The 23557-nt window shown below is 52.3% G+C and overlaps 2 protein-coding genes across 2 annotated transcripts; both read right to left on the minus strand.

Moving 5' to 3' along the window:
• Window positions 1-1725: 1725 nt before the first annotated feature.
• ACP4 (acid phosphatase 4) lies at window positions 1726-17948 on the minus strand. Its single transcript, XM_088800614.1, has 11 exons — window positions 17045-17948; window positions 5518-5622; window positions 5358-5444; window positions 4449-4595; window positions 4069-4167; window positions 3882-3977; window positions 3088-3220; window positions 2927-3009; window positions 2355-2479; window positions 1981-2159; window positions 1726-1905 (listed from the first exon to the last, which is right to left on the minus strand). The coding sequence occupies exons 1-11, from the start codon at window positions 17192-17194 to the stop codon at window positions 1790-1792; spliced, it is 1320 nt and encodes a 439-aa protein (XP_088656740.1). The 5' UTR covers window positions 17195-17948; the 3' UTR covers window positions 1726-1789.
• A 4059-nt stretch (window positions 17949-22007) lies between these two features.
• GPR32 (G protein-coupled receptor 32) lies at window positions 22008-23040 on the minus strand (the record flags this gene model as incomplete). Its single annotated transcript, XM_088800734.1, is given in 2 exon segments — window positions 22008-22418; window positions 22420-23040. Coding segments are annotated over 2 exon segments (1032 nt in total), but the record flags the coding sequence as incomplete, so codon positions are not given.
• Window positions 23041-23557: the final 517 nt, after the last annotated feature.

Raw genomic sequence — 23557 nt, forward strand, 5'->3', positions numbered from 1 at the left:
AAGGTGTTGGGGCTGAGAATCAGCTTCATGAGGCTGGATCGCAGCACTGGGCACATGGGTGCCTGTTAAACAGCGCGTGCATCACTGCATGTGCACTGGTGTTTGGCGAGCTCCCTGTGCGGAGCTGAACCCAGAACCCTCCCAGGGCACAGGGCAGGAGACATTCATGGAAGCCCCGGGGAGGCTCTTGTCGGCCTGTGGGAGCCACTCACAGCAGCAGGAGAGGGGAACCTGCTAGAACTTGCGTCTTCCCTGGATCTCTAAGCCAGAAGCTGGGCGTCCTCCCAGGACCAAGAAGTACAGAGGGCGTTCTGGGGCGTGGCTATTGTCCACTTGAGGTCCTGCGACCACTGGTGCCTCCATGGGCAACGGTGGGTGGGATTGGGCGGGTCTGCGGGCTCCCCAGGGATGGGTGTTCCTGATGAGACTACCTGGTGGGCCCAGGCAGGACTCCCCTGCCCCACAATGCTGGGACCCGGTGGACGGGAAGCTGTGCTGGTGGCCCTAAGGGAGGAGGCGTCTCCCAGCTCCTCTGGCTGTGAGGACAAGGGCTAGTAGCCCCAACCCTTTTCCTCCCACAGCCTAGAAGGGAGGTTCTGCACCCCGTTTCACCCAGGGGATCTTTGGAGGGTCCTAGTGTCTGGGAGTAACTTGGTTCTGGCCACAACCCCCCTCGCCTCTGATCCTCTTAACTACCTGATCTAATGGGCACCAAGTGGCTAGTAGCACCCCCTCCACACCTGGCTTCCTCACCAGTGTTCTGTGGGGTGTTTGCCTGGTGTTGCATGACCAGGAGGGTGCAGCCTCCCCTCCTGGGTAGAGGGGCTGAATTCAGGAGCCCGGGTCCAGCTTAGAGCCGTGCCTGGCCCACTCCCAGTGCCCCACAGGGTCTGCTGTTTGTATTGGATGTGCTGTAGGTTTAAGCACTGTCCAGTAGGACAGCCACATGTGGCTGACGGCTTGAAATGTGGCCATGCAAGTGGGACCTGAAGTTGACATTTTATTTAACTTAACTGGCCACATGGCAGCCAGTAGTATTAGGCGCAGCCCTGAGAAAATGGTACCGGTCACACCTGCTGTGCTGGTCCCAGGAGGTTAATTTCAGGGGTAGTGAGGTCCAATGAATTTGAGTCTTGTGCCAAATGAGATGGGAGCACAGAGAGGCCAGTCACTTGTCCAGAGCCACACAGCCTCCCGATTATTACTGACCAGCCTTTGAGCCAGGCCTTGAATTCCCTCCACTAGATAGACCTGAGCCCCATCTGCCCCCCCCCCCCCCCCCCCAGTGGAGAGCATTAAAACCGCCCTCATCGCTCTTTAGGGCATTGAGAGTCAATAGTGCATGACCCACAGATGGGCCCATGCAGGTGCAACTGTTGCGTATCACGCGCACTACATCGCCAGGTGCACACATTGCAAGTGCTACACGTCCACATACAGGCCCCCGCGGGTCCTCACCACATGCTCCCATGCCTGTTGAGAAACACGCTAAATAGAAATGCCCATACACATCCCCCACACGTAACAGGCACACATGCACAGGAGCCTGTCAGTGTAGACACTGCACGTCTTCAGTGCAGAAACCCCAATGTCTACACTTGAACCACATAGACAGCCCTCCACGCACCCACGCACACGTGTGCACACATCCACTTGCAGCTTCTGGGCCCAGGGTCCTCCCACATCCCCCACGCGCATAGGCACACAGTCACGGAGGCCAGTGCAGCAGGTGAGCAGACATGTTGGGATCCAGGATCAACAGTGGGGGAAGGGTGCCCCGTTTCTCGTTTCACACCGGGTCTCCCCAGGCCCGTAGGCAGCCGGGTCTCCAGGCCAGCAGGCCCAGCCCCACGCTGAGTGCCACCAGCAAGGCCACAGCCCCGGCCAGCAGGGGCACCATGGTGGCTGTGGGGACAACGTGGGGGTGAGTCTCAGGGCTTTGGACCCCCCACACTCCCACTCCAACACCGAGGGCCTCACCTGTGGGTGGGGCAGGTTCATGGGAGCCATGACAGGGGACCCCATGAACGGGAGGCCGGGCCTGGGCGGTCAGCTGGCGGAAGCGGCCTAATGGGCAGGGGGCCGGGCACCCAGGGAGACTGAGGCTCAGGGGCAGGCCAGCGGAGTCGTTGCGGTAGAAGAGGGAGACGGTGATGTTCCTGTAGGGAGACAGGAGGCCGTGGCGCCCAGGCGTTCCCCTCGCCTCCCCTGACACCTTAAATCAGAAGAGCAGCTGAAAGCCCCTGACCCCTTCCTACCAACCTCCTAATGCCGTCCCAGCACCTCTGCCCGCCACCACGTCCTGCCTCTTGAGAGTTCTGTCCAGCCCATTCCCGGCGCCTCCCCCTCCTCACCCTGCATCTTCCTCCGGGTCCCCAAGGTGCTTCCGGAACTCGAAGCCGAGGCAGGCAGCATACGGTGGGGTGTGCCCATCGTAGAGACCCAGGGCCCCCTGGAGGGCCAGCAGAGTGCTGTCGTGCTGCAGGCGGATCCCGGGACTGAGACGGACTCCTCTCCTGGTGTCCTCTCTCCCCTGAACTCTAGACTCGTGCATCCAGCTGCCTCCCACGTGTCCCCCAGAACCCCTAGAACCCCCTCCCAAATCGACTCACCCTGATTATATCAGTTACAGATAATCATTTAACAAAGATTGGTCAAATAGATGCAAAATATGGTTGGACAGCTCAATTAAACAGCCTGTCCTCCTAGAAGAGCTAAATTCTTTCTCTCTGAACACCATCTCCCCCCACCTTCCAGACTCAATGCCTCTAGTGCTGTATGGTCTGAGAGTATGGTTTGGAGATAAGAGTTACCCAGGGCTGTGGGCTGAGGCTCCATTGAGACCACCGGCGGTTCCTCACCCAGACCGCCATCCCCTCATCCCTGTGCCCCGTGGCGCTCACAGCCTCCCTTCCCAAACACTCACAGCTGAGTACATAACCATCTTGAGGGGCAGCCCCAGGCGCTGGACCCGAGAGAAGTTGGCAAGGATGGCATCCAGAAGGATCCCTGAGAGGGCAAGACAGGGTGCTGAGGACCCCAGAGGAAGGCCCCTCGGCCTCCCAGCCTCCCAACCCCGCACCTCACCCCCTGTCAGCTGGGCCTTCTCTGCTGCCCGGGGTGGACCCACATGGGCCCCAATATCCAAAGCTGAAATCTGGGCTAGCGTCCGCAGGACATCCGGGGAGGCCCAGGATGGGAGGGGAAGACCGTGGGCTCGCTGGAGAGAGAGGGAGAGAGGGAGAGAGGACAGAGTAACGGATGTCCTGAGCTTTTCATGCTCCCTTCCTCCCCTTAGTCCCCCCCCCACCCTGTGTCTGTGCTGTCCCATTACCTGCAGTCCTCTCTCTACCTCTCATCTGAACCCCTGATGGGCTGAGTCCCTTCAGGAAGTTATGGTGTGCGCAGTAACAATTATTAATTAACAATGGTAATGACCATCATTCCACAGTCCAGACGCCCTTAGGGCCAGAGGTGTAGCCCCTAAATCACACACATTGCTATTCCCACTGTGCAATTAAGAACATTCCCACAATGTGGGGGAAGCAAGAACTATGGAAAGCACCGTGCCATTTCAGGTCAGCTCTGGCTGCCCAAAGTTTGGTTTGGGGCAATTTTCAGAGAACGGATCCTCGGGAAAGGAATTGCAAACACATAGCCTCAAACCCACATGCCAGGTGCTATTCTAAGTGCATCGCATGGATGAACCCGTTTCAGGCTTCACAGCAACCCCAGGTGGTGTTGCTATAGGTGTCACCAGCCCATTGTGCACATGGGAAACCAAGGTACTAAATGTTAAATGACGCCTGAGGGAACACTGGTAGTGAGCAGCAAAGCTGAGATTTGAACCACTTGGCTGGCTGGGTGGGGTGGGGCCTCACCTGGCACATCAGTGTGTCCAGAACTTTCCACGCCCTGCGGAGCGGCTCCCCGACCAATGACAGCCCTGTGAAGTTCTCCAGGTGCGTCAGGAAGCCCTGGATGCATGGGGGCGGGGTGAGTCTGAAAATCGCCAGGCCCCGCCCGCCAGCCGGCTCCCAGCAGCCTGGTCTTCCCTGCCCTGCTCACCGTCCAGCCCTCCAGGGCTGTCTGGTATTCAGCAGCCTCGGTGGCCTCGCGCAGCAGCTCGTGGTATCGGGGACAACTGCGCGTGGGGAACCTCAGCAGCTGGGAGGAAATGAAGCTCAGAGGGGATAGCAGTGTGACGGGGGCCCGAGGAGTCGGGGCTGTGGGGCCCTGTCTCTCCCAGATCTGGCTGCACAGCGTGGGGTTGGTGGCTCACCAGTCTGCACAGCTGTGACCCCGGAAGGTCTTTCTGCTCTGAGCTGGCTCAGACTCCCGGGAGCCACCCAGCCAGACCCAGCGCCACCTCTGCAAGCCTCTGGCCCTCTCCTCGGGGCTCTGCCTCTCTCCATCCCTCTCCCACTGGCCCTGACAGGCCCCCTGACCTTGTCCTCAGTGACGGGCACCGTGTGCACAGGGATGGGCCTCCAGGCCGCCTCAGGGCGCCCCGGGGCAGCCTCGGGGAACAGCCCTGCGAGGTTGGCCTGAGCACTCTCCAGCGTCCGGTCAAAGTCTGTGCTGCGAACGTACACCTGAGGTGGGGAGAGCACAGGCGAGGGGACCACAGTTACCAGAGGACCACAGTCGGGGTCAGAGGTCAGCTGCAGTGACAAACCAAACGCTTTGGATTCATTTTGGGGTCAAAGGTCAGGGGTTGGGAGTCAAAACTCAGGGAAAGTTTGAGTGTCTGGCCTGTGTAGAAAGGTGGGATCAAGGGTCAGAGGTGAATATCAGGAACTGTCGGGTTGGAGGTCAAATGTTAGGTATGCATGTAGGGTTAAGGTGGTCAGTTGAGTCAATGAAAGTCAGAAAAGAAGATCAGAATGGCTGGAAGCTGGAGGCCAAGATTAGACAGGCAGTTGGAAGACGTGGGGTCAGAGTTCAATGCATGTCTATTAAGAATCAGAGGTCGGAGGTCAGGAAGAATGATCCTAATGGAGTGATGTCAGAAGACAGAGGAGGAGATAGGAAAGGAAAGTCAGATTTGATGATCAAGGGTAGAGGTCAAAGATAAGAGGTCAGGAGGGCAAGTTGATTCAATGATGGTCAAAGACAAAATCAATCAAGTTTTGGTGTCAGAGGTCAAAGGTCAAGATATTACTCAGGTTGAGATGGGGCCAGAGGTGGGTGTGGGTTAATCGATGAGTCAGGGTCAGAGATCAGACATAGGGTATAAATCATAGGGTTTTTGATGGGGTCAAAAACCAGAGGTGGAGGCCCAAAGAGAGTGTTGGAGTCAGTGGAGGTCAGAGGTTGAAGGTCAGGAGGCTGGGTGAAGGTCAAGGTGGCAGTACCTCCTCCCGCTGGTACTTGGGGCTCAGAAAAGCCTCATAGCGACTCCTCAGGAAGCGGCCCAACTCCAGCTGCTGGAGAACCCCCTCCTAGGGACAGAGCAGGCTCAGCAGACCCCTCCCCACTGTGCCCCACCCCTTGCACCCACCCCCAGCTTCTCACCGAGGTCAACTGGCCCAGACCACGTGGCCACAGGGTGGAAACAGCCTCCTTGTGTGGGTCCTTGGGGTAGGAGGCCAGCGGGGCCCGGTCACCATGGCGGAACACCTAGGGAGGGGACTGGGTCAGGGCCGGCCTGGGGAGATGAGAAGCCAGGCTGGGGTGGGGACACCTCACCACAGCCACGAACACCAGGGGTCCTTCTTCCATCAGGGCCTGGGGCAGGAACATCAGCAGGAGCAGGAGAGATCCGGCCGCGGGGTGGCCCTGGAACCCTGACCCAGCCATGTCCGCACCGCCAGACGCTGAGCTCATCCTGCTGTCTGTGCCTCAGCCTCACCTGCTCATTTCCTCTCCCCAGCACCCCCAGGGGAGCAGGTCCCAGCATGCTTCCCCGGCAGCTCTCTCTTCGGATTAACCTGTGGGCTAACCCATTTCATCTTTACCACAACCCCAGGAGGGGTTGATACAGCTTTCACTAAATCCATTGGTGCAGATGGGGAAACTGAGGCACAGAAGGATTAAGTAATTTAACTGAGGGAAAACAGCTAGTGAGTGGTGGGCAAAACTGGGATTTGAACCCAAGTGCTCTTAAGCTGGGCACAGAAGCAGAAAGAGAAACCACCGTCCCACCTCACATTCTAGACTCACACATTCTCTGCTCCCTTCCTCACCCCAGTCTGTTCTTCCTTTTCTCACCCTTTAAATGTTGGGGCTCTTTGAGGCTTTCTTAGGATTCTTGATTTCACTTTCTCCGGCGCCACCCATAGCTGGCCAAAGCCAGCATGGACAAGTGGCTAAACACACAGATCCTGGAGTTGGACAGGCTGGGTTCAAACCTCAACTTCATAATTTACAAGCTGTGTGGCTTTGGGCAAGTTACCTCTCCTCTCTGTGCTTAGTTTCCTCATTCATAAAATGGGAACAAGCACAATCTATTGCCTTGAGACTTGAACGTTCTAATATACACAGCACTTAGAACAGGATTTTGAGGAGTAACTGCTAAATAGTGGTCGTTGTTTATTGCTTGGTAACAAATTACCCTAAAACTTAGTGGCTTAAGACAATAGCCATTTAATCTCTCTCACAGTTCTTGTGGATCAGGGATTGGACAGTGGCTTAGCTGGGTGATTCTGGCTCAGGGTGTCTCATGAGGTTGCAGTCAAGCTGTCAGCCGGGACGCCAGGAGGTGAGACTCCATAGATACCCTAGATACCTTGGAGGCTAGCTCCTGGGTAACGTTCTTTAAATAAATAAAGATGCCTCTTCAGCCTGCTTCCTGTGCCCCCCCCAAACTCCACAGGTTGAAATCCTAACCCCCCATGAGGTGATGGTATTAGGAGGGGGTGCCTTTGGGACATGGTTAGGTCATGAGGGTGGGGCCCTCATGAATGGCATCAGTGCCCTTATAAAAGGGACCCCAGAGAGCCCCCTCCCCACTTCCGCCATGTAAGGACACAGGGAGAAGTTGGCCACCTATGAACCAGGAAGTGGGCTCTCATCACACATCTAATTGGCCTGAGCCTTGATCTTGGGTTTGCAGCCTCCCGCACTGTGAAAACACATTTCTGTTGTTTAGAAACCCTGAGTCTCGTATTCTGTTAGAGCAGCTTTAATGGACTAAGACACAACCCATCTCAAGATCCTTCACATAGTCACCTCTGCAAAGGCCCTCTAGCCATGTGAGGGAACGTGTTCACAGGTTCTGGGGGTCAGGATGTGGGCATCACAGGCGCCATTATTCAGCCCATCGCACAGGTAAATACGGGAAACAGCCTGGTTGTACCCTGCGTCTGCCCGGCCCTCTGACCCACTTCCTGCCCTTCCCCATCCTGCTCTGCGCCCTCAAGATGGGTCTCCGTCTTCAGCTCTGTCCTGGCCCCTGCCCTCTGGATTCCAGTTGGGGACAGTCATTAAGGGGAGCAGGAGCTCTGAGGGCATGTGGTGCTGGCTCCTCCTGTAGTTCCCATCGCGGGCCCCCTGTCTCTAGGGGCTCAGGTGACATGGGTCCCTCTCCTGCCCCTCGACCCCTGAAATTGTGTATTAGTTGGTGAGGGCTGCCATAAGAAATGACCACAAACTGGGTGGCTTAGACACCACAAATGTATTCTCTCACAGTTCTGGAAATCAGAAGTCCAAAAGTCCAAAATCAAGGTGCCGGCAGGGATGGTTTCTTCTGAGGACTGTCAGGAAGGGTGTGTCCCAGGCCTCTCCCCTAGTGTATGGCGTTGCTGGCAACCCTTGGTGTTCCTTGACCTGCAGACCCTTAGCTCTCTGCCTCCTTCGTCATGTGGTGTTCTATGGGGGTGGCTGTCTCTGGGTCGCTTCTTATAAGGGCACTGGTTGCAACTTCATTGCATCTGTAAAGACCCTATTTCCAAACAAAGTCACATTCACAGGTCCTAGGGGTGAGGACTTGAACAAGCCTTTTGGGGGACACAGTTCACCCCCACAGGGTGGTAGCAGGTCCCTGCTTTTGCTAAGCTGGTGTGCTGTCCCCTCCTGCCATCTCTGAACATGGTCCCTGCATGAAATTCTCTCCAGTTAAACCCTTTGGAGTTGTGCCTCCTGCTTTCCGCTGCAACAATGAGACATGGCATTCTTCCAGATTTTTCAATGCACTTTTTTTCACATACGTACTTTTTACCAAAATGAGATCATACCAGACATGCAATGTTGTAACCTGTGTTTTTCAGTTAACATTCTCCTTTTCGTGTCAATAACATTTGCATCTCATCAAATACTCACTTTCCTTTCAAATGTCCCTAATCCCCACCAACCCCCTCAAAAAAAAAATCACTTACAGCAGCTTTATCCAAAGCAAAACCCAAGTCAGGATTACCCACCCCATCTGGTCATATGTCTCCTACGGTTTTTTTAAATTGTTAAGTCCGGGAATCTTTCACCCCTCAGAAAGACAGAGACACACACGACAATGCAAGTCACACAGCGAGGTTTATTTCCAGCTAGCTGGGGTCCCCGTCTCTGCCCGACGCAGCGGGTTTCAACAAAGGACCCCTAGCCTACAAAGCTAAGGGTTTTTATAGCAGTTCTAAGGTGCTTAGTAATCACTAAAGTCTTAGGGAGTACAGTATGGACTTCAATTCTCACATAACTAAGACATTCTGTAATTTCTAAAGTCTTAGGGAGTGCAGGTTGTGCTATGCTTCAAAGGGTTTACAATAGATACGTTTCAAAATCTTCCACATCAGGAGATAAAACATCTGGTCTCTATGCCCACATCCTGGAACTAACAATTAGGCCATTAGGTTGTTTTACGCTCAAGGCTGTTAGGCTGTTAATCTTACTCTGACTTTAAAGTAACAGTTCTTGAGCCCAGGTCTGCCAGGGCTGTTAACCCTATCTTAACCGTAAAGCGGCAGTCCTTATGCTAACAGTCCCTTACAAAATATAGAAAGTCCACTAGCTTTGTTTTGTTTTGTTTTGTGATGTGGTCTTGTTGGAGAGACCATGCCAGTTGCCCTGTAGAATGTCTTGCCTTCTGGAATTTTCTGGTTGGTGTCCTGATATATCATTTTATAGCTGATTCTTATAATTCCCAGTAGTTATGTCGTAAAAAGTCACCAGGGATGCTGAATTATCAAATACTGAATCACTGCTTCTAGGGGAAATACATATATATCTCCGTGGGTAATGACGATTGCTTGCCCTGTTTCTCCTTTGTATTTCTGGAAGTTAGTTCTAAAGGCATGATGGAAAAAAAAAAAAGGAGTTATGTATCCACAAAAGTAGCAGGTGGGCTGGCGGAGTAAAAATCAGGGGCAGTCGGTGCGCTGTGAGAGCCATGGGCCCGTCACCATCTGGGTGACCCAGAGGTGGGGAAGCTGCTGCCACCACCGTGATTTCTACCATTATAATTGCCACTCTCACCCCCAAACCTGGTGACCAGGCTCTGGAATGTCCAGTTAACCACTGCTGTTTCTCTTGGCCTTGTGTTTGGCAGACACTGCCAGAGGAAATCGTGCCTGGGCCACCTCACTTTCTCTCCTGGCTTCCAGCTCCTCCTGCTCCCGTATACTTCTGGTCACCAGGGCTGACCCTGTCCCTCCCATGGCTTCTCTACAGGGGAACAAACACCTCAGGGTTGTGTTGGGGGTCTGGCTCTTTGATCTCAAATGTCCAGATTCTAAGTTTAAATACTGCATGGGACATTCTGCACCCAAATCCCCCTGTTCCCCAAGCCTCTGCCCCAGTGTCCCCTCTACCCAGAATGCCCTTCTCCATCACTATGGCCACCATTCTGGTCTCCCAGACAACTCTCTCTCAGGTTCCAGTGGCTGAATGCCCCTCTCAGAGGCCCAAGAAAAGGAAAGGGAGATCAAGCGACTGTGCAGCTGAGGCCTCATGGCAATGAACTTTCAAGAAGTGAGGAGGGCTCTGGTGAGGAAAGGGAGGTTTGGGGGGGAGGGGTTGGGTCCTGACCTCTGACTCCCTTCCCCCAGAATGTAACATTGGCCATAGCCATGTTCACCATCCTCGCCTCTATCTACTTCTTCAACAAGGTGAGCAGGAAGAGGGTGGAGGTGGCGGGCTGGATCTCTGTCTCTTTGGTTCCCATTTTGTTATCTTGACTTCTTTTTCTGTCCCATGTATCTGGGTATCGCTGTCTCTCTTCCTCTCCTAGGCTCAGCAATGAGAAGACACAGGACAGCCTAATCCAAGAGGCCTTTCCTCTGCCCCAACCATGACTCTGGCCTGAGACCAAATAAATGTGACAGAATCAGCACATATTGCTCCATGCCACCACCCTGGCCACTCTGTTTGAGGTTCACACCTCTGGGTAAGAGGGAGGAGGGCCTAGACCCCTGGGTCTGAGGGAGGAGGGGCGGGGGCCTGGACTCCTGGGTCTGAGGGAGGAGGGGCTGGGGGTCCAGACTCCCAGGTTTGAGGTGAGGGGCACAGAATCTAAGCTGAGTTTTGAGGGATGAGTAGGAGTCTTTCAGGAGTATTTAGAGGTGTACAAGAGGTGAAAGGGTATTCCAACTTTGGATGCAAGGGCACAGAGGAGAGAAAGAGCAGGGCTGATTCACCACCTGGTGCCAAAACAAACTGCTATATACATCAGATTTATTTCTTTTCTCTGAGCCCTGGTTTTCTTATCAAACAAAGATAAAAATCTTTGTCCAATGGACCCCAGAAAACCACAGCAAGGATGGCCTGGGATCAAAGACAAGAATCGACTTTGCAAGTTGAAAAGGGTCTGTAGTTATCATATTTTTTCATTATAGTGTATCAACACATCTTTTTCTTTTCTTAGCAAACTCCTATTCAACCATCAACACCCACTGTCAATGCCCCTTCCATAGGTGTCCACAGCCCTAGACAGAGAGTCTGTTACCAGCTCCTCACTAACCTCCTCCCCACTCCCTGACTCCATCCCCCACAGGTGGAATGTCATGGGTGACACCCTAGCCTTTGGCTGAGCTTCAGCCACTTTCTCATCTGATGAGAAATAATTTCATTTCAGCCCAAGATCTGAGAAGGCAGCTTCTGAATAGGGTGACTAAACATCTTGGGTTTACCGGGAAAGGCCTAGAAAATTCTAATCAGGAATGGAATCATAATCTCACTATCATTTTGGCTCAGGGATTACAAAAACTTTGGGCCAGTTGTGGCATAATTGGTAATCGCGCCCTCTTTAATTCTCAAGCGTTCTGATTTGAAGGATAGCCTTACTTTTAAGAGTCCTTGGTTGCAATACTCCAAAAAGCCACACCGGGGCGGTGTTGGACTATTTTCCCAGCCAGAAGCTAACCAGCTCAAGGAGGGAAGTGGATTTCCGAAAAACCATAATTCTGAGACCAGGCGAGGGAGGGAGTCTTCGCTGCTTTTTCCTGCCTCTCTGCCTGAGCTTCCTGTCTCTTTGGACCCTCGCCCCACCCCCTATCTCTCTCCTCCAGCCCATACAAGGGTCTTTCTAAACCGAAAATTAACCCTCTCCCTCCCTACTCACAGACCTCCCATTGCTCTACAGCCCGCCTTTGAGAAGAGTCCCAACCCCTCAGCCTGGCGTTAGAGGCTGTGTGGCCTGGCTCCCTCCAGTCTTTCTTTTTTTAAAAAAATTTCACCCACCTGCTATGCGCCCCCACCCCAGAATATTCTTAACCACATATAACTCAGAGATGGAGATGGAGATGGAGATGGGGAAGGGGAAGGGGAAGGGGAAGGGGAAGGGGAAGGGGAAGGGGAAGGGGAAGGGGAAGGGGAAGGGGAAGGGGAAGGGGAAGGGGAAGGGGAAGGGGAAGGGGAAGGGGAAGGGGAAGGGGAAGGGGAAGGGGAAGGGGAAGGGGAAGGGGAAGGGGAAGCCATGACCCAGTACCTTTTCACATGCTGTGCCTTCTGCCTGGAGTGCCCTTTCCCACCTCTGTTTTGTGTCAGCCCTTTTGGAAGGCTTCCTGGAAATCCCTCCTTATCAGAGTGAGTTGATCTGCCTTCCGCCCTTCCCTCCCTCCCCCCACTACTCTACCCTTCCATTCTTGGTAGCTGTAACTGGGAACTTGAGGGTGGGGGGGTGCATCCAGAGTAGGATCTGACTACTGCTGGCCCCCAGCGTGGGTCTTGGCTGTCGATGCTTGTAAAACAAGCAATTTATTGACAAAGAAGTTGGTCTTTGCATCCCCCAGGGTTTTCAACCACTTAGTGCCGGGTTTTTCAGTCCTCTGGGAGCAATGAGGGTGCATTTTCACAACCACAGGCACTTGGAGATGGATGGGGCTCAGCCCAGTGGCACCACACGTGGGTTTCCCTGGGGAGCTTTTGAAACTCCCAAGCCCAACTCCACCATGGCCCACTTAAACCACAACGCTTGGGGATGGGGCCTGGACACTGACTGGATTTTAAAAGCTCCCCCGGCTATTAGAATGTACAGATGGGGTCAAGAGGCATCACTAATTAGTTTTTCAAAGACGGAAAGAGATAGATTTTCCCCCTGGAGCTCAGTGCATTTCTGAGGTAGCCTTGTGGGCACAACGTAAGACTCCGCGTGGAGCAAAAATTAACCTTTAGTTTGAAAACCGTTGGGAGTTTGAACTCGAAAGACTGGCAAGCAACATGGTTCCCAGGGCGGAGACACTGGAGGGACGGTTAGCAGCCCCCTCCATTGTGAGTCCCCCACCACCACCATCACCACCACCACCATGGGTATTTCAAATGCAGCAAGTGAAGAATGATAACTAAGGCCCTAAGGACCCAGGAAATCTGGCAACTCAGTGCTGTCCTGTGTTACCCGCTCCATCTGTGGGACCAATGTGCCCCCTCTGTGTATGGGACATTCCCAGTTTTAGCCCTGAAAGCCCCATGTCCCGGGAATTGCTGTCACAGGAATACCGAGTTGGTAAGTCATCCTAGTTCCAAATCCCTATCCTGTGTCTTAGTCCTGTCTTTAGATCCAGGCCCACATCTCTCTGTTTCTCTCTGCCTGTCTGTCCCTGTCCGACCGTCTCTCTCCCCACTCATTCCCTTCTCCTTCAGTCTGACGCCAGTTCTATTTCCATCTCTCCCTAGAGCTCTCCGTGTTCCTGTCTCTCACTGGGTCTTCGTCTCCATATCTTTTTCTGTTTCGTCTCCCACTTGGGCCCTCCCAGCAGCCTGACCTGTCTGTCTCATCCTCTCCCTGCCTTGGGCCCCATCTGCCGCTGTCTATGCCATCTTATTGTGTCTGGGTTGCACCCATTTCTCCCTCTGAGCATCTCTTCTTGCACTCGCCTGCTTTCTCTGTGGGTCCCTGTCCCCTTCTCTCTGGGTCTCTGTCCTTTCTTTCTGGGTCTCTGGCCCCTCTCTACATCTCTCTCTGTGACCGCCCATTCTGCTCACCGTCTCTCACTGCATCTCAGTGTATCACATTCTGGAGGTTGAAGAGATGGCAAGCCCCACCCCCTCCCTTTCCCCTGCCCCACACTGTCCCCAACTCCCTAGGAATTTCCCTTCAGGTCCTTGAAGGAAGGCTGGGCCTCCATCCCCAGTGCCCAACCCCACCTGTGTCCTCCTCATACCCTCCCCCTGGGCAGGGCCAGATGGCCTGGCATAGCTGCCTCCTGAAGGCCTGGTCCCCACATGCGTAGAGCAGAGGGTTGAGGCAGCCACTGGCCCCCACCAGGGTGAGCCCCAGGGGTCTGAGCAGCACCCAAACCTCCTCCATGTCCAGCCTGGCCTCCCACATTCCCACCAGCCTCAGCAGAAGTAGCAGGTGGAAGGGGAACCAGCAAATAACATGGTCCCTGAGGCCCAGGGCATCCCCAGCAGCGGGGGCCTGCCCGTGAGCCTTGCCAGCTGCAGCTTGGCCTTCAGGAGGCTGTGAAAGGCACTCAAAACCCCCAAAGGCACCCCAAAGCCAAACACCAGCTGATTCAGTGTGGAATTGGAGGAGCAGTGGGGTTGTTCCCCAGCGGGCGTCCTATTATACGGCTGGGCTCGGTTCACCAGGGCTCGCAGCATTGGCGTTCCCAGGACCAGCACCAGGAGCCAGAAGCCGCTGGCCCAGAGAACCACCCTTCGGGCTGCGCGGTGGTTGAGCGCCCAGACTGGCCAGAGCACGGAGGCGCAATGGTCAGCGGCTGTGCGGGCCAGCAGGCGGCCACTGGCGTAGAAGGTCAGGAAAGCCAGGCCAGGGTCCAGGGGACAGGAGGTGCCACCCAGGGGCCAGCTGGAGCGTGTCCAGATGAGGGTCAGTGGCAGGAGGACAGTGAAGGCGACATCGGTTGCAGCCTGGTAGCCAAACCAGGCGGCTGACAGCAGGGGAGGCAGGAGGGGCCCTGCTGCTCGGATAACCAGGCTGTGGCTGACCACGTCCAGCAGGTAGGAGGCAAGGGCAGCCAGAGAGTAGAAGAAAAAGAGGACAGCCTCCGGTGGGCACGGGATTCCGGGGGCTGCTGGCTGCCGAGTCTCTGAAGGGTCCTCCATGGGCTGCACGGTGCTGTCAGGACCCACAGGTGTCCATGTTAGCACGTTCCACACCCGTCTCCCCAAACTTCCCCAGGTCCCCATCTCAAGGACGGCCTTACCATCCACCCAGACCTGGCACGCTGACTTCTCCCCCTTTCCTCCCCTAAGCACTCACAGTCAATCTCACTCTGATTCTCTCCACACTGTCCCCTCTGCTCTGTCACCAGTGCACTGGCCCAGCTCAGGCCTCCATCTCACCTGTGGACTCACCCCAGCCTCCTCCCTGACCTCCCAGCCTCCAGTCTCCCCCTCCAGTCCAGCCGCCACATGGATCTAGAGCTGACCTGCCCCTCCCCTGCTCACAGGCCTCCCATGGCTCCCCAGTGCCTCAGCATAAAGTCCTAGCCCTTCAATTCAGTCCGGGGTGAAACCCTGGGTGGTCTGGCTCTGGCCTCATCATCCCCTGCAGCCCTTCTCCTGTCCTTATTGCATCAAATCTGCCCACTTCACGGAGTCAGTGCTCCTCCAGTCTCATGCCCTTCACTCCTGCCGTCCTCCTCCATTCCCTCAGGAAACCTGAATCCTTCAAGTACTGCAGGATCCTTGCTGTGGCCAGCCCTACAAGGTGGCTGCTCTTAACAGCACCGCCTTTCAGGTGGGGAAACAGGCCAGGAACAGACTCACTTGCTCAAAATCAAAGCAGACAAAGGAGAGACCGATTCCAGATTTGAACTCACGTCTGTGTGACCTCAGAGGCCTGGATGTTAAGTCGGGAGATCGGCAGGTCCTGCTCTGTTCATGGGCCTCAGTTTACCCACTCTGTTCCCTCGTCCTGAACTCTCCAGCAGGTGCGGAGAAGTGTCTTCCAGGACGTTTGAGCAGGAGCTGGGGGCTGGGTCTCCTTGTGAGGACTCAGGATGGGGAGGAGCAGGGCAGCTCACAAGCAGACAGAAGAGGAAGTGGGAGCCAGGGCCTGGCTAGAAATCAGAGGGGCCGCCATGCAGGGTCTGAGCATGGGCCTCAGTTTCCCCACTTGTGAACTGATGGATTTGCTCATTCACCTGGGCACTGTCTTCCCATCTCCCAGGATAAGGTCTGAGCCCCTCAGCCTGGCATTTGCAGCCCTGCCTGTTGTGGCCCCACCCACATCACCAGCCTCACAGCTTACCACTTCCCTTCCTTCTGCTCTGGGGTTCCTTGAATAGGCACACATACACACACCCATTTGTCCTTGCTGTACTCTCTTCCCGGAGCACTTTGCTTTACCCCATCACTTTAGCCAGTCCCCTGATCACTCGCATTCCCCTTAACCTTCCTGTTTTCCCCTCTACAGCACTGACAATCATGTATTATTTTTAATTTTTGTATTGTTTAATTGTCTGTCTGCACCCCTCCTTCCGATGCTCTAACATAGAAATTCCATAAGAGTAGAAATTTTCATCCTAAAGCAGTTTCTGGCACATAGCAGGTGCTCAGTAAACATTGTTGAATAAATGGATACATGGGTGTGAGTAAGGATCCCCCTGCCCATTGTGGTAGGGAGAGTAATGGCCCCAAAGATGGCTACGTCTTAATCCCTGGAATCTGTGAGTATGTTACATTTCATGGCAAAGGAGCGTTAAGGGTGCAGATGGCAGCTTAAGGATGCTAAGCAGATGGCCCTGAAATAGGGAGAGGACCCTGGATTATCCAGGTGAGCCCAAGGTAGTCACCAGGGTCCTTATAAGTAGAAGAGGGAGACAGAGAGAGACTTGAAGACAGTACCTTGCTGGCTTTGAAGGTGGAGGAAGGGGCTGTAAGCCATGAAGTGGGGGGAAAAAAGAAAGGAAATGGATTTTCTAGAGCTCATGACTCATTTAGGACAGCTGACTCCCAGAATCCTGAGATAAATTTATGTTGTTTTAAGCCACCAAATTTGTGGGAATTTGTTACAGCAGCCATCAGAAACTAGTACACCCATTTTATAGACCAGCAAATAGAGGCTCTCTGAAGGTCACATTGTCACTCAGTTGCTGAGTTTGTTTCTGGAATGAGAAGGTGGTAGGAAGTTGGGGATAGGCCACAGAGAGAAGAGGGTCTGGACCCAGATGGCCAAAGGAGAGGCCTGCAGTGGGAGGGGTGGGGCTGGTATCCAGGAAAGAGGAAGGAAGGGGAGTCATGAGGGGAAGTGGGTACCATGCTTTGCCAGGCCTCACCTTGTGGCTACTGTGGGCCTGGGAGTGCCCAAGACTGGGGGAGGGGCAAGGTGGGGAGGGAGGAGGAGAGGGATCCTGGATTAAAGGCCACTCAGTACCAGCCTCTCCCTCCCTTCACTCCCTCTAGCCCTGTCTGTCTGTCCTGCCCTGCCCCCACTCTCGCTTCTCCATCTTCACAGCCTGGTTCCTGTTCAGGCTTCCTCCTCTTCCCCTGGACTCCCACCTTAGCCTTCTCCTGTCCACAACACTCCTCCATGGGGTCCCAGAGGGATCTTTCTACACCCAGTATTGACCTTGCCTCCTCCCCTCACACACCTCCCATGGCTCCCTAGTGCCCCTGGACAAAGTCCCAGCTCCTCAGCCTGGCTTTGCACTGTGGCCCATCAAAGCCCCCACATCCACCTCCCACCACTTCCCCGCTGGCTCCCACATACCTGGTACCGGCTCTGTGACAGCCATGACCACCTTGGTTGCTCATTGTCTGTGTCCATCTCTGTGGACTTTTTGAGATCAGGGTCCTGGTCTGATTCCTTTGGGGTCCCCAGCATCACCCACCACAGGAGGAGGCACATGGGAGGCCCCATTTTCAAATGAGTGAATTATTAGCACTCTGTATTCCTAGATCTCGGTCAGCATGAGACCAGTGGGGTGAGACAGCACATCATGTCCCACAGGCCGTGTCCCAGGAGTGGGGGACACAAAAGTAAGTGAAATAGACAAGGGTGTAAGGTTGTTACGTTGTCCAGTCCTCACTTTATTTCACATGAACCAGAATGAGAACGAGGAGACCCACAGCACACAAGTAAGTCACGGTCCTGAGATGGAATCTGTCCCTGACATCGTGACCCTGGCCAGAGCCCGGACGTCTGCCCCCGGAGGGCTGCCAAGATCAGGAAGCAGTGCGTGCTCCGTCTATGGAAACAGAGCCTCCGAGTTTGCAGCGGAGTGCGGGGTTTCAGGTTACAAGGAAAGGTGTCAGATGTCATGGGGTGAGGAGTCTCATGACAGCTATTTTCCGACTTTGATGACAGCCTGTCTCCCACGGCTGGGAGCATCTCAAACTCGGCCAGATTGGGGCTCCGCCTCCCCTCTCTCGTCGCTGAGAGAAACAGAGGTAGTGACTAAAAGCGTAACTTCCTCCCTTCTGCCTGGGAGGTAAATATCTTCCTGTGGGATCATTAGTTCAAAGCTCTCTCCCTCAGGCTGCGAATTCCACGAGGGCAGAGGCTGAGTTCTTGTCAGGAACGCTTGACTCCCAAGGGGTGGCAGAGGTTTGTACCTACTAAGTACGCGGTCAATACTTGTAGGGACAGAGTATGGCGTGGCGGTGGAGGCTGTAGACTCTGAAAGAAGCCCCCCCGCCCCCGGATGTCAGCCCCTCCCCCTGGAATCTCAGCCCCTCCCCCTGGAATCTCAGCCCCTCCCTCTTGAATGCCAGTTTCTCCACGGTAGGGACCTCTGTCTCCACCTTTTATTATTATTATTATTTTTTATTTATTGGGGAATATTGGGGAGCAGTGTGTTTTTCCAGGACCCATCAGCTCCAAATCAAGGCCTTGCTTTCACTCTGGTTGTGGAGGGCACAGCTCACTGGCCCATGTGGGAATCGAACCTGGCAACATTGCTGTTATGAGCACTGAGCTCTAACAGAGTCAGCCGGCTGCCCGTCTCCACCTTTCTGTCTCTTAGTGCCTGGAACCCAGCCCGGTCACCTGACCAGCGCGCAATAACCAAGACTGAATGGATTAGTGGAGTCAGACCCTTCCAGTCATGACCACCACTCACGCGCTGTGTGACCTTTGGTAGGAACTTCTCTGAGCTTTGATTTTCTCATCTGCACAATGGACATAATCATGAGATGCCGCTTTGGGGAGTCCAGGGCACCTGGGGCACAGGAGGCAATCCATACCTGCGAGCGGTCCTTGTAGGATGCCTGGAGGACGGAATCGCCTTCTTTAGTTCTCATGGAAATCTTATTAGAGAAAGATTTTAAGTCCCTATTTGGCACAGTAAGAATCTGAGGCTTAGGGCATCTTCCACAACCCTCTCTCTCTGAGGCTGTCCAAGGAAATGCTGATTCCCTCGCTGGGCCACGCCAAGGTGCTGCGCCCTGTCTGGGCGGGAATCAAAACCCGCTTATCAACCATCCCGGCCCCCACGGCGATCTCCTGCAGAATCCTGCAGCCCGCTCAAAAAACCGCAGCGTCTCCTTGAAAGACTGCTTAACCGCATTCATTAGAAAATCAATGAAAATTTAAAACCTCACCGGGATCCCACTATTCTCCTCGGAGAAGGAGAAGATCAAAGAGACTGACAGCGCGGTTGCCATGGCGAAGCGTGGGAAACAGCCTTGCGGAGCCCACCTGTGGCGGAGTCTGGCCATGTGGAATACGCCCTCTGACTCTGCCAGTCCCCGAGGAGGAATCTAGCAGATGAGACTATCAATAATAGCAAACAGTTACATCAAACTTCCTCGCTGCCAGCAATAACGCACGAAATCGGCACAGCCACTGTTTGAGAGAGGTACAATTATTATCCTGTTTCACATAGGTGGAAACGGAGGCACGAAGAATGGAAGCAGCTTGACAGGTGTCACCCAGCCGTAAGCGAGTGTCATGCCATTTTCCCTTCTTGGAGTGTTCACCAAAAGACATCAGTAGGTACACATATAAAAGGATATTATTGTTGGAGAAACAAAGAGAGAGAACCAGCTTCTTATTATTATCCACTGTTTCTTTTTCGTCAGTTGCCTCATTAGTATACCTGTCAATGCTTTCTTTCAACTTTTAGTTCATTGATTTTATTGTTCTCTTTATAGCCTCTTGAATTGTTTGCTTTGCTCATCCCCTTTTGAGCTCCCCCGCCCCCATTAGCATTTAAAGCTTTAGAGTTTCCGCAGCTTTGGCCCCACCTCACAAGTTTTGATGTGCAGTGTGCTTATTTCTAAATAAATGGCACTTCAGTTGCATTCTATTGTATAACCCAGGAGTTACTTAGAAGGGTGTTTGGAAATGTCCAAGGCAATCTGAATGTTTTCGGTTATCCTTTGTTATTAATTTCTCATTTTGAATGTGGCCTGTGTTATTTCTGCTTTAGGGAATCAACCTGTACGATATTTGACCTAATAACACAGTCCATTTTGGGGAGGGGGGGCATGGAGGCTCCTGATTTTTAAAAAGTGCTATAGAGTTCATTATTGGGACAACTAGGAAATTTGAATATAGACTGTTTATTAGATAATATCAATGTTAAAATTCTTGAGGGTGGTAATACTATGGTTGTGCAGGGGAAATGGTCTAGTTCTTAAGAAATACAGATTAAAGAATTTAATCATGTTGGATATGATGTTTGTACCTAGTTACAAAAGGTTCAAAATTTTCCAGAGGTGCCCTGACCACTGACTCATTGAATGACAGCGGCTGTGGGGCTCCCTCCATGGGCCTGAGAGAGAGAGAGAGAGAGAGAAGAGGCTAAATATATGGGCTATGGAGATGGGCAAATACCAACATTTAATAAATTTAATTGAAAGGCATATTGTATTATTCTTGTAACTGTAAGTTTGAAATGTTTCAAATGAAATTTTTCAGAGGGTAAAAAGGCAGGCAAAATAGGCTCACAGTAAAATTTAGGGTAGAGGTTATCTTTGGAGGGGGAGATGGCTGGCACAGTTGGGATGGCTGGCACTGTTCTAGTCCATGAGCTGGCTAAGTTGCATGGGCGTTCACTCTGTGATAAATCAATGAATTCCTCCACTTCTGTGTTTGTGTTGTTTGGAATGTGGGTTGTATTGAATGATTTGTAAGTTTCAAAAATATCAGTGCAGCTGATTCAAAAGCAACCTAAATGCTCATCAATAAGGGATTGGTGAAATTCTCTCTCTCTCTCTCTCTCTCTCTCTCTCTCTCTCTCTCTCTCTCTCTGTGTCTTGATGTAGGATAATGGAAGGACACACAAGAAACAGTCTCTAGTGAGAACAAGTTGGAATGGAAGATTTAGAAGTACAGGAAGAATCATTTTCTTTTTACCACGTGCCTACGTTATTTTTAAGTTCTGTTTTTGAATAAACCACTTTTCCCAGCTTATTTTTAAGGCACCTCTATCCTTCCTAATACCCCTCATCCATGAAATATAAAAACATTTGCTGCTGTTGTACAGAGTTGAGAGAACAGAAGTTCTGAGAGGAGAGGTCTCACGGCTAATCAGAGCAGGAACAGAGTTGCCTCTTCCAATTGTGAACAAGTAACAGGATAGCTTTTGGTTTGGATAAAAAAAAAATTTGCCTCTACCTAGAACCAAGGGAATGGTCCACTGTGTCCAAGGACCACTAGGATTTCTGTGTCTGGAAAGGAGTGGTTATTGAACGCATCAGCAGGGCTACTATGGGTTTCAAGTAGCAGAAAATCCAACACCAAATGGCTTCAACAATAAGGAAGTTTGTTATGTTGCTTCACTCAAGTTCCAGAGGTTGGCAGCGTGATAGTTAAGGTATAGATTCAGCTGCTATCACAGAGACACAAAATGCAGTGGCTTCAATGAGCTAGAAATTGAAAACTGTCTTTTCACAGCCTGGGTGTGTGCATTCCAGGGTGAGGATGGGGACATAGTTGCTTTCCACATGACTCCCCACCACAAATGCTATGGCAAATTGGACAAATGGCCCCAGTTTCACATGCTTTTCTGTATCTATGCTCTTTTTCAATGTCGCTTTTCAGATTTCCCCACTGAGAGGTGGAATCTATTCCCCTACTCATTGAACCTGGTCACATTGTGCAGTGTCAGAGTCTACATCTCACATTTCCCTCTTGCTCTTGGAAACTTTCCCAGTCAGCTTGCAGGACGATGAGAACCACATAGCTCAGTCAATCCTATCATCCCAACTGCAAGCCAGCCACCCCTCCCAGAAGCAGTAACTAAGCTGACCACATGAGGAAGTGCAGCCAAAACCAGAAACTGTTCAGCTGAGCCCAGCCCAAATTGCTGACCCGCAGAAATCATAAAAGGTTATGGTTTTAAGTTTCTAAGTTTTGGGAGCTTTGTTATGCAGCAAAAACTAACTGATACATTTATGTTCTAGACCATAGTAAGGGAAGGACTATAGGGCAGGCCCCTCCCATTCAAGGGCATTTCAAGGAAGTTACATCGATTACTTGCACTCACATACTATTGGCCGGAAAGCAGTCACATGGCCATAACTGGTTGCAAAGGACTCTGGGAAATGTAGTCCTCTTTTTTTCTGGCTAACTGTGGGCACTTTAAAACAAATAGAAGTCTTCCTATAAAGGAAGAGTAGAATGGATACCAGGAAATAACTAGATACCTCTCATGCAGAGATTGAAATAAAGAGTTGCTGGGAAGACTTCTTGAAAGAAGAGTCAGAATTTGGAAGGGTCTTGGAAGTCAGACTAGGGAAAAGCTGCAAACTAAGCAGGAGGAATTTCCAGCTTCCACTTCAAGGTTTCCATCATCCGGTGGGGGCTTCATCTCAGGGACAGGGTGATTGAGAAACCCCTCCTCACCAAACGCCCTGGCCAGGGCAGAAGGCAAAGACTGGAAAAACTTTTCTTTGAAGTCTCTGCCAATAAAGGCATAGAGGAAAGGGTTGAGACCGCCCAAGGAGAATGCAGCCCAGAGGACGAGGAGCATCTGAGGGTCATGAGATTTCTCTAGCCCCAGTTGGACCAAGAGCGCCATGTGAAACGGGAACCAGAAGACAAAGCAGGCGCTTACCGACACCAGCAGCAACCTCTTTGGCCGTCTGGCAGGGACCCAGCCCTCCCGCTGGAGCTTGGCATGGATGAGATAGGCACAAGGTGCTGATGATGGCCAGGGGCACCAGGAGGCCCACCAGGAAGTGAATGATGGTCACTGCCATTTGCTTCTCCATCCCATTCCAATCCTCATTCTCTCTGTTAAACTTGAAGTAGCAGTACGTACATCCTTTGAATTTTCCAGTAGTCCGGAATTTCAGGTCTGGATAGCAGGTGACAGCAGCCAGGAGCCGTACACCAACAGCCAGCCACCTTGCTCGCTGCACGGTGCGGTGGTTTCAGGCCCAGTCAGGGTAGAGGACAGTGATGCAACGGTCCACAGAGATGAGGACCAGGAGGCAGATGCTGGTAAAGAAGGTGAGGGCCACTAAGGCTAGGTAGAGCTTGCAGGCCAAGTCTTTGAGCAACCACTCACCACTGGCCAGGCTGTATATGGTTATGGGCACAGACAATAGGACAGTGAAGTCGGCAAGGGCCAGGTTGAAGATCCAGATAGTAGTCACAGTGCAGGTCATGCGGAAAAGGGTCATCCAGAGCACCAGCCCACTGACCACTATACCAGCCGCAAAGGACACAGACAAGATGCCTGTGGTCAGCCAGCGGAGGCACCCCAGATCCTCAGGTAGGCATTTGGGAGCAGAGGTAGGGCTCATCTTTCTAGAACAGGAAAGACCACATGTCAGAGCCACAGGTTACCTTTCACTGCCTTTCAGAGCCCATGGTCCCTTCTAAGACCCCTTTATTTATTTATTTATTTCTCCATTCAGTACATTTTTATTGAGCACTTATTATGTCATTATGATACTGCTCTAGGTACTGCAAATAAGTCATTTAACAAAACAAGCCCTCATGGAACTTACATCCTAGTGGGGTATGTCAGAAGGGAAATATAATACATATAACAAATACAGCCATGATATACTACTTTACAAGGTTACAAGTGCTATGGGGAAAAATAAAAATATTAAAATATTAAAAAGAGGGGTTTCTGATTTTTGGTAATGTCAGAGTAATTTTGTCAGACAAATAGCTTTGCAGATAAAAAAGCATAAAATCTGGACAAAATAGTAAAAATCTCTGTACTTTGCAAAGATATTGGAGAGTGATCAAACTCAAACATAAACTAGGGGAGAATCTACTGTTGATGGGGGTCAGAGTTATGAGTTTGCATATTTTCAG

The sequence above is a fragment of the Rhinolophus sinicus genome, chromosome 8 (assembly GCF_057876585.1).
Source record: "Rhinolophus sinicus isolate RSI-liver-muscle chromosome 8, RSI-T2T, whole genome shotgun sequence".
NCBI classification, from domain to species: domain Eukaryota; kingdom Metazoa; phylum Chordata; class Mammalia; order Chiroptera; family Rhinolophidae; genus Rhinolophus; species Rhinolophus sinicus.

Coding starts and splice junctions, on each gene's coding strand:
- ACP4 (XM_088800614.1), bottom strand. CDS start 17,194: ATGGGGCCTCCCATGTGCCTCCTCCTGTGGTGGGTGATGCTGGGGACC. Junction 3,221..3,881: donor TGGACACACTGATGTGCCAG/GTGAGGCCCCAC, acceptor CTCTCTCTCCAG/CGAGCCCACGGTCTTCCCCT. Junction 2,160..2,354: donor GACCCGGAGGAAGATGCAGG/GTGAGGAGGGGG, acceptor GTCTCCCTACAG/GAACATCACCGTCTCCCTCT.